Genomic DNA, 9694 nt, shown 5'->3' on the forward strand with positions numbered 1-9694 from the left:
TAAACCAAGGTTTAGAAGGTTTAGGACGAGGAAAAGAGAGGAATGTACGCCTCCGTGCCAGACACTATCACCTCTGTTATGCGCTCAGCACACAAAGACGGGTCTCTGACACGGAAGCAGTAGTCATTCCAAGGAAAATCAGAAAAATACCTCCTCAGGTCCCCCCAACTAGCAGAGGCAAAACGCCAGAGGCACCTTCGCTTAGGGGGATCCTGAGGAGGGATTGGAGCGATAGGACAAGATACAGATATGAGATTGTGATCGGAGGAGCCCAACGGAGAAGAAAGGGTGACAGTTAATACTCTCTACCCGTGCTGGTGTTACTTGCTGCGTTAAGCTTTGAGACGACGAGGGTTTCCTGAATCCTGCATTAACCCAACCCAGGCAGTGAGTCAGGTCCTGGACACCAATGGCTCCCTCATCACAGTTTTATCTACGTAAGCGGGAGTTGTCCAGCATTGCCCGTGTCCCTCCATTGCTACGATTAATGTTTCTGCCCGTGAATCATCTTTTACTGTTACTCCGTTGTTTCCATCTTCCTGTGATTTTTTTTTTCTCCCTCTGTTTTTTTCTGTGCATCGGCATCTCGAGCCTTTTTATTTTGCTCATTTCGCTTTCCTTCTTATTTTTTTTTTTTTTTTTTGTGGGAGGACGAGAGTGAAGGAGGAGAGAGGGAGGGAGGTGTTTCGATTCATTCTTTGCAAATATGTTTTCTCGTAAAGATCATGCGAAGATTTTACACGATTTTTTCTTCAATAATAGGCAGTTAGAATTTGTGAGTGAGAGAGAGAGAGAGAGAGAGAGAGAGAGAGAGAGAGAGAGAGAGAGAGAGAGAGAGAGAGAGGGGGGGGAATACTACATAGTTTACTTTTCTCACCTAACCACCATTTCATTACCGACATCATCATCATCATCGTCATCATCATCATCATCATCATCATCATCACCATTATCATTTTCTCGTCCCCTCTTCTTCTTGCTGCCGCATTTCTCATTTCTTTTTTTCTGTTCACTTCTCCTTTTGTTCTTTGCTTTTCTATCGGAGTTTTTCCTCATTTTCTCTTGTCTGGCTTTGAAGTAAAAGTTTCCACATCCTTCTTTATCTCCTTCGATCCTTCATAATTCTCTGCATCTTTTTATTTTTCCCTTGTCTTCTTCATTGTCTTCTTTTTACGCTTTGATATTTACATTCCTTCGTATTCCTGAATGTATTAAATCTTATTCCTTTTGCGCCCGAGTTACTTCATTTTCTGCTAATCTCCATCCCATGACTTTTATTCTCTCTCTCTCTCTCTCTCTCTCTCTCTCTCTCTCTCTCTCTCTCTCTCTCTCTCTCTCTCTCTCTCTCTCTCTCTCTCTCTCTCTCCACATCACTCACATATAAACCACAGACAAATGTAGTAGTAATTAAGTCTTTGTCTTCTAATTATTATATGACGCTTTGTTTCTTCATTTAAGTAACACCAAACGATTTATTGAACAAAAAAAATAGATAAACTAACAGCACTGGAAATTTTTCAATCCTTTCACTGTGAGATGTTTCAATTTACAGCACACCAAACACTGTACAAAGGGTTCACAGGCACTTACAGTAAATGAAAAAGAACGAAAAACAAACTGCTAGTACTTGAAGAGAAAGAACATAGAAAAAAAATACGACCACTAGAAATTTTTAACCCTTTACCTGTGAAACGCAACTGAGAGAGAGAGACACCTCACCTTACCTCACCTCACCTTACCTCACCTCAGCCACAAAGGTCATCAATCAGTCATTACCAATAGGAGATGCAGATAAGGCCGCATTCCCCAGAGCCCCGCCAGCCTTCCATTCCTCATCAGACCGCGACTCATATCTCATTGCCTGTGACTGTCGTAGTTGTTACCTTGTGAATCCCACGTCTGGCAGGTGCACAGTGCCTCGCCGCTCCTGCGCAGGGGGACTCCAAGCTTTGCGAGTTGGGTAACTTGATTATTCCAAACAAAGTGTTCATCAATTTAATCTGCTTACCTCAGGTGGGCCTCATTAGCGCTCTCATCCCTAGGGAGATTGGGAAGCGAGCGAGCGAGGAGCGAAAGCCAGAGGAGGATGAGGGGGAGGAAGTGGAGATGGTGGAAGAGAAAGGAGAGGAGTAGGAACCAAGGATAACAAGAGAAATAGAATTGTAGGTAGTAATCAGAGGGAGGAAAGGAGCATAACAAAGGAGAGAAACAGAAACCAAGGATTGTAAGAGAAATAGGATCGTAGACAATAACTGAATAAAAGGAAGGGAAGAAGAATCGAATGGATAGATAAGTAGAATTGTAGGCAAAAAGCGGAGGAGGGAGAGGAGGGTCAAAAGGAAGGAAAGGAAAAGAACGGCATTATAAGAAAGTGGTGAAGTTGGAAGGAGTTGAGTAATGGGAATGTTTTATTTCTAACGGAATGGTCACCACTGATCGGCATGCAGGAGAGAGAAGGGTGAAGCTGTAATCTCTCACCCATCAGTATATTATAAGCTTTACCTTTCTCTCTCTCTCTCTCTCTCTCTCTCTCTCTCTCTCTCTCTCTCTCTCTCTCTCTCTCTCTCTCTCTCTCTATCATCCTAACTTTTAAGATCAACCAAACATCTGTACTCCACCTCTTCCCTCTCCCATCGTCATCCCTCCTCCTCCTCCTCCTCCTCCTCCTCCTCCTCCTCCTCCTCCTCCTCCTCCTCGTCTCCGTGTAGTCTGTTATTGTAATCCAAGATGATGCACCTCACTGACTTACGCAGCATCTGGACCTACGCAGCCACCTCCTGGACGAACCATCATCGCTGTTTACGTCCCAGCATATGACATTAATTAAGCTAAGTTCACGGTCATTACGAGAAGGTGCTGTTGTTTACAAGAAGTGCCACCAGTCTTGTCCTGCGTCGAGGGAGATTGATTTTAATATGGCTCTCTCTCTCTCTCTCTCTCTCTCTCTCTCTCTCTCTCTCTCTCTCTCTCTCTCTCTCTCTCTCTCTCTCTGTGTGTGTGTCTGTGTGTGTGTGTTGTTTTTCGTGTGTTATTAATTTTCTCTTGTGTTATTGATTTATTTTATTGTGGTTAGAAAAAAGTGAAGGTGTCTTAATTGGTATCGTTTTGTTGTTGTTGTTGTTGTTGTTGTTGTTGTTGTTATTTGTGCGAGGGGGGTGTTTTCTTTGTTTTCTGCATTTTTTTTTCCTGGAGTTTAAAAAGGTATAGTAGCAGTATAAGTAGTAGTAAGAGTAGTGGTGGTAGTAGTAGGAGTAGTAACAGCTGTAGTTGTAGCTGTTGTTGTTGTTGTAATAGTAGTAATAACAGTAGAAATAGTAGCAGCAGTAACAGCACCACCACTGTTACCACCATCACCACCAACTATCCACCGTAACGCTCCGGTACCACCACCACCACCACCACCACCACCAGTAAATTACTCCGCGGGGACAGACAGCTCGCGGCTCCTTTCCTCCACACAAGTTCGCCCGCAGACACGCTTGGAATGTCAAAAATTTCCAATATAGATGCTTCTTTTTACGGTCTGTAGGGGATATTTTTCCCCGCCGTGCGTGTAGACGGCGGGGAGCAGTTAATACCTAAATAACACATCATTTTCTCTCTCTCTCTCTCTCTCTCTCTCTCTCTCTCTCTCTCTCTCTCTCTCTCTCTCTCTCTCTCTCTCTCTCTCTGGGGTTTGGGTTAGTCAAAAATAAACTTTCTGCAAACGCTCCATTGAAGTGTAATCCGTACAACATCATGGAGACGCACCACCACCACCGCCACCACCGCCGCCGCCGCCGCCGCCAACGCGCAGGAAATTAAAAACAAGGATTTGAGCCAGAAGTGAATGTTAGGAAAACCGACTTAATTAAGGACAATCCGTTTCGAAAGAGAAAGATGGTGAAGGGAGATTACGTGTAGTAGTAGTAGTAGTAGTAGTAAGTAGTAAGTAGTTGTAGTATTAGTGGGTGTGTGGGTGGATGTGTGTTTGCTACTTCACTTATGATTGTAATGATCTGAAGCGAGGTGGTGGTGGTGGTGGTGGTGAGGATGTTGTCGATGTTGTAGGTGGGCGTAAGTGCTGTTATCTTGTTAATGCTGTTGTTGTGGTGGTAGTGGTGGTGGTGGTGGTGGTGGTGGTGGTGGTGGTGGTGGAGGGCGGGATGGAGTATTGTTGTTGTTTTTCTTTTTCTTCTTCTTCTTCCTCTTCTTCTTCTTCTTCTTCTTCTTCTTCTTCTTCTTTTCCTCCTCCTTCTCCTTTCTTCTTCTTTCTTCTTTCTTTCTTTTCTTCCTCTTCCTCCTCCCGCATTAAACCACTTATGACAAAAGCTGAACTTAAGTTATTTTCTCATAAAACTATGAAGAAAACTTTACTCATAACTCACTCATAAAACAAACTTTATCTCATAATCAGAACTAGATAAATTGAACGCAAATATCGTCTGTAAACTAAAAAGAAAAATTTATCCCCAAAGAAAATAATTATTACAAAAAGAAATTACTCAAACTATTTCCGTGCTATAATTTCATTTGTTACTCTGAAATTATTGGATTGTATTTATATATGGATTACTGGAACATTATTCGTTCTCAGTACAAAGTTTCGTAGTAAATTAGTGAAATTTTGATGCTAGATATTCATTATTTGACATCGTGTGTGTGTGTGTGTGTGTGTGTGTATACACACACACACTTGTGTGTGCTTGTATACACCGCCTTGAATACATCTATGAAGACGCTATCTACACAAACACTGATTTATAATAAAACTTAGGCTCACACTTTACCAGTAGGTTGAGCAAAGCAATTTCCCTGGAATTTGAGAACTCTGAAGGCGGAAGCTCGGAGCCTTAGAATACTCCTGTGATCAAGCTTTCTCCGCCTCCTCTCTCTCTCTCTCTCTCTCTCTCTCTCTCTCTCTCTCTCTCTCTCTCTCTCTCTCTCTCTCTCTCTCTCTCTCTCTCTCTCTCTCCACCATCGTTAAATCTCACTGTTCTCCCCCGTTTCCCGTCCCGTCCTCCTCCCAGTCTTCGTCTATCTTCTCTCACTCTTCTGCAATCTTTGTTACCTACTTGTTCCTGTTCTTGTTATGTTTTTCGTCTCTATTCTTTACTGCTCCGTGATTTCGTCCTCCTCCTCGTCCTCCTCCTCCTCCTCCTCCTCCTCCTCCTCCTCCTCCTCCTTATTCTCCTCATTCTCCTCCTCCTCTTCCTCCTCATGCTCCGTGCTCTGCTATATGCTCTTCTCCCACACATACTAGACATAATGTATAGTGTTTAAGCTGATTTTTTTTTCTTTTTTCGCTAATCGTTACAAAACAAAATATTTACTGAAATTTGTTTCTCTTATGTTATCCAATGTACTCCTCCTCCTCCTCCTCCTTTCCCCAGCCTGCTCATCCCTTTCCTTTCCTTTATCCTACTTTAGCTTAACGGACACACACACACACACACACACACAGAGAGAGAGAGAGAGAGAGAGAGAGTTATATTGGTAGTCCTGCGTTGTGCAACCTTATCTAACCTTACCAGCGTGCATTACATAGCGATCAAGCTTCTTTACTTTCACTGTGATGTTCGAGTCTGGCGAAGGAACGGGAGCCAAACATACCAAATCATCACACAATCTTCACACTGAACATTGCGAAAAGTGTAGGATTCTTCCATTCCCTCGCTGTACCTACTACTTGCATAGCAGTATGAGAAAGTTCACCTTAAAATTTACACGAAAGAAAACTGTGTTTTAAGAGGGAAACTAATATAATGTACACTGAGCGCTCTAAGTTTTGATACTTTTTTTTTACTACTACTACTGCTGCTACTACTACTACTACTACTACTACTACTACTACTACTACTACTACTACAACAATAACGGAAGCAGCACCAGCAGCAGCAGGACTACCAGAGCAGCAACAGCAACAAGACCATCACATTTGCAGAAGAAAGACCAGCACAGAAGCAGCAGGACCAGCACAGCAGCAGAAGCAGGACCAGCACATCAGCAGCAGCAGGACCAGCACCAGCAGAAGCACCAGCAGCACCAGCACAGCAGCAGAAACAGGAACAGTAAAGCAGCATCAACAGCAGCAGAACCAGCATTACAGCAACAGATGCAGCAGGACCAACACAGCAGCAGCACCAGGACTAGCACAGCAGCAGCAGAATAAACACAGAATCAGAAACAGGATCAGCACAGAAGCAACAGCAGCAGCAGTAGCAGCAGCAGGACCAACACAACAGCAGCAGCAGGACCAGTACAGCAGCAGCAGAACAAGAATTACAGCAGCAGCAAAACCTGCACAGCAGCAGCAGCAGCAGCAGGACCAGCCTAGCAGCAGAAGCACCAGCACAGCAGCAGCAGCAGCAGCAGAACTGGCACATCATCATCATCAGCAGCAGCAGGACCAACACAGCAACACCACCACAAAGACCAACACAGCAGCTGCAGGACAAGCACAGCAGCATGAGCAGAAGGACCAGCACATTAGCAGCAGGAGGACCAGCACCGCAGCAGCAGGCCCAGCACAGCAGCAGCAGCAGCAGCATGACCAACACAGCAGTAACAGCAGAACCACCACAGCAGAAGCACAGCAGTAGCAGGACCAGTACAGCAACAGCAGAACCAGCACACCAGTAACAGCAGCGGAACCAGAACAGCAACAGCAGCAGCAGGAGGAGGAGGACCAGCACAACAGCAGCAACAGGACCAGCACAGCAGCAGTAGGACCAGCATAGCAGTGGCACCTGAACCAGCACAACACCAGCAACAGCAGGACCACCACAGCAGCAGAAGAACAAGCACAGCAGCAGCAAAAGCACCGGCACACCAGAAAAAGCGAGACCAGAACAGCAGCAACAGCAGGACCAACACAGCAGCAGCAGCAGCAGCAGGACCAGCACAGCAGTAGCAGCAGGAACAGCACAACAGCAACAGGAGTAGGACCAGTACAGCAGCAACAAAAAGACCATAACAGCAGCAACAGCAGGACCACCACAGCAGAAGCAGAAACAGGAGCAGCACAGCAACAGCAGCATTACCAGCACAGGAGCAGAAGCAGCAGCAGAATGACCACAGCAGCAAAAGCAGCAGCAGGACCAGCACAAAAGCAGCAGAAATACCAGCACAGCAGAAGCAAGATCAGCACAGCAGCAGAAGCAACAGCAGGACCAGCACAGCAGCAGGAGGACCAGCACAGCAGCAGCAGCAGGACCAGCACAGCAGCAGCAACAGGACCAGCACAGCAGCAACAACAGGACCAGTATAGCAGCAGAAGCAGCAGCAGCAGCAGGACCAGCATAGCAGCAGCAACAGGACCAGTACAGCAGCAGAAACAGCAGGAGCAGGACCAGCACAGCAGCAGCAACAGGACCAGTAGAGCAGCAGCAGCAGCAGCAGGACCAGCACAGCAGCAGCAACAGGACCAGTACAGTAGCAGAAGCAGTAAGAGCAGGACCAGCACAGCAGCAGCAACAGGACCAGTACAGTAACAGAAGCAGCAGGAGCAGGACCAGCACAGCATCAGCAGTAGGAACAGCACAGCAGCAGCAACAGGACCAATACAGCAGCAGAAGCAGCAGGAGCAGGATCAGCACAGCAGCAGCAGTAGGACCAGCACAGCAGCACCAGAACCACGAGCAGCACAGCAGCAGCAGCTGCTACAGCAGCAGTACCAGCACAGCAGCAAAAAGCAGCAGTAGGACCAGCACAGAAGCAAAAGCAGCAGTAGGACCAGCACAGCAGAAGCACGACCAGCGCAGCAGCAGCAGGATCAGCACAGCAGCAGCAGCAGCAGGACCACCACAGCAACAGCAGGATCAGCACAGCAGCAGCAACAGTAGCAGGACCAGAATATCAGCATCACCTGGACCTGCACAGCAGCAGCAACAGTAGCAGCAGGACCAGCACAGCAGCAGCAGCAGCAGCAGCAGGACAAACACAGCAGCACCAGCAGAACAAACACAGCAGCACCAGCAGTACGAGCACAGAAGCACCAGCAGCAAGACTAGCACAGCAACACCAACAACAGGACGAACACAGCAGCACCAGCAGCAGGACGGACACAGCAGCACTATCAGTACGAGCACAGTAGCACCAGCAGGACGAGCACAGCAGCAACAAGACCTGCACAGCAACAGCAGGAGTAGGACTAGCACAGCAACAGCAGCAACAGGAGCAGCACAGCATCAACATCAGCACAGTAGTAGCAACTGAATCAGCACAGCAGCAGCAGCTGGACCAGCACAGCAGCATTAGCAATACCAGCACAGCAGCAGTAGCAAGACCAACACAGCAGCAGAAGCAGCACGATCAGCATAAATAGCTGCAGAAGCATGACCAGCACAGCAGCAGCAGCAGCAGGACCAGCAGAGCATGAGCAGCAGCAGCAGCAACAGCAGTAACAGCAGGAGCAGCTTAATATCATCAGGAAGACCAGCACAGCAGCAGCAACAGGACCAGCACAGCACCACCACCACCATCACTACCAGCGGGACCAGCACAGCAGCGGTAGGAGTGAAAGATTATTTATTTATTTATTTATTTATCCTTGTGAGAATGGCTGTCTGCTCAGAATCTTAAGTTTTTGTCCCATCTCTGGATGAAAATAATTGTTGGACTGCCGCTAGCACGTTCATGCAAAACCAATGAGGAATGCAGTGGACGACGTGGCAAAACACACACACACACACACACACACACACACACACACACACACACACACACACAGACACACACACACACACACATACACACACACACACACACACACTCACACACATACACACATACACACCATTTTTTCCCCTCCTGTCTACAGACACATTGTTTTCTGGACAGCTACGCGTTTCACAGCAGGAACTCCCTCCTTCCTCGGGCAGTGTTTGCACTATACGCTGCTGCGTCACCATCCCTCATCCCTCCTCCACACACCAGCCACCCTCGCAGTTTCCACGTGCTCATTGCGATGTCTTAGGCTGGAATGATTAACCCTACACAAGTATACGTATATATTTTCTGCTTCCTATCGCTTGATGCAGGTAACTGATATCACTGTAGGTGTTATAATAAGGCAAAGTACACAGGGGACCTTGTTGTGGTATGAGATGTGAGAAATTTTACTTTGGTGGCACGAATTAGACGAGCAACCGATGGAGGAAGTGGAGAAGGTTGCGACGACCTTTGTGCTGCACTGGCTAAAATCACAGAGGCTTAAATGGAAAGGTTACACAACACTACGTAGTACCACTACATCTTGTTTATCTATTACATCACCGGTCTGACGCGTCTGACCACCACCACCACCAGTAGTACCACCACCACCACAGTCCGGTGGTCACTTGGAAAAACTCTTATCATTCCAGTCAGCAACACTTCTTCCTTATCACTGCCTTTAAAGTATCTTGCCTTGGTCCTGACCTTCAATTCACCTTCCCTCCCTCAGTCTATTCCTCCCTTGTATTCTCCAGTCCCTTCTTTAGTCTCTTCCTTCCTTGTTCACTAGCACTTTTCTGTTCATTTTTCTCCCCATCAACACCTCGTCGTCATAGTTGTCCTCCCACTCCCCCTCACACCAAACAGCTTTGCAACAATATGTAAAACCTTACCGGGGCATATATGTAAACGTCAAACTAATTATAAAACATAGAAAACAAAAACGAATCATGAATGATACTCCGCCCTCTAAAGGTGTCCAAGTAAAGACCTTGTAGTC

The 9694-nt window shown here is 46.6% G+C and overlaps 1 protein-coding gene across 1 annotated transcript; it reads left to right on the forward strand.

Annotated features, from left to right (window-relative positions):
* Positions 1–409: 409 nt before the first annotated feature.
* On the forward strand, positions 410–7875 carry LOC135101042 (uncharacterized). Its single transcript, XM_064004616.1, has 6 exons — positions 410–499; positions 2014–2129; positions 5924–6238; positions 6378–6617; positions 6749–7301; positions 7447–7875. The coding sequence occupies exons 1-6, from the start codon at positions 410–412 to the stop codon at positions 7873–7875; spliced, it is 1743 nt and encodes a 580-aa protein (XP_063860686.1).
* Positions 7876–9694: the final 1819 nt, after the last annotated feature.

Source organism: Scylla paramamosain, chromosome 6 (genome assembly GCF_035594125.1).
Source record: "Scylla paramamosain isolate STU-SP2022 chromosome 6, ASM3559412v1, whole genome shotgun sequence".
In the NCBI taxonomy this organism is placed as follows: domain Eukaryota; kingdom Metazoa; phylum Arthropoda; class Malacostraca; order Decapoda; family Portunidae; genus Scylla; species Scylla paramamosain.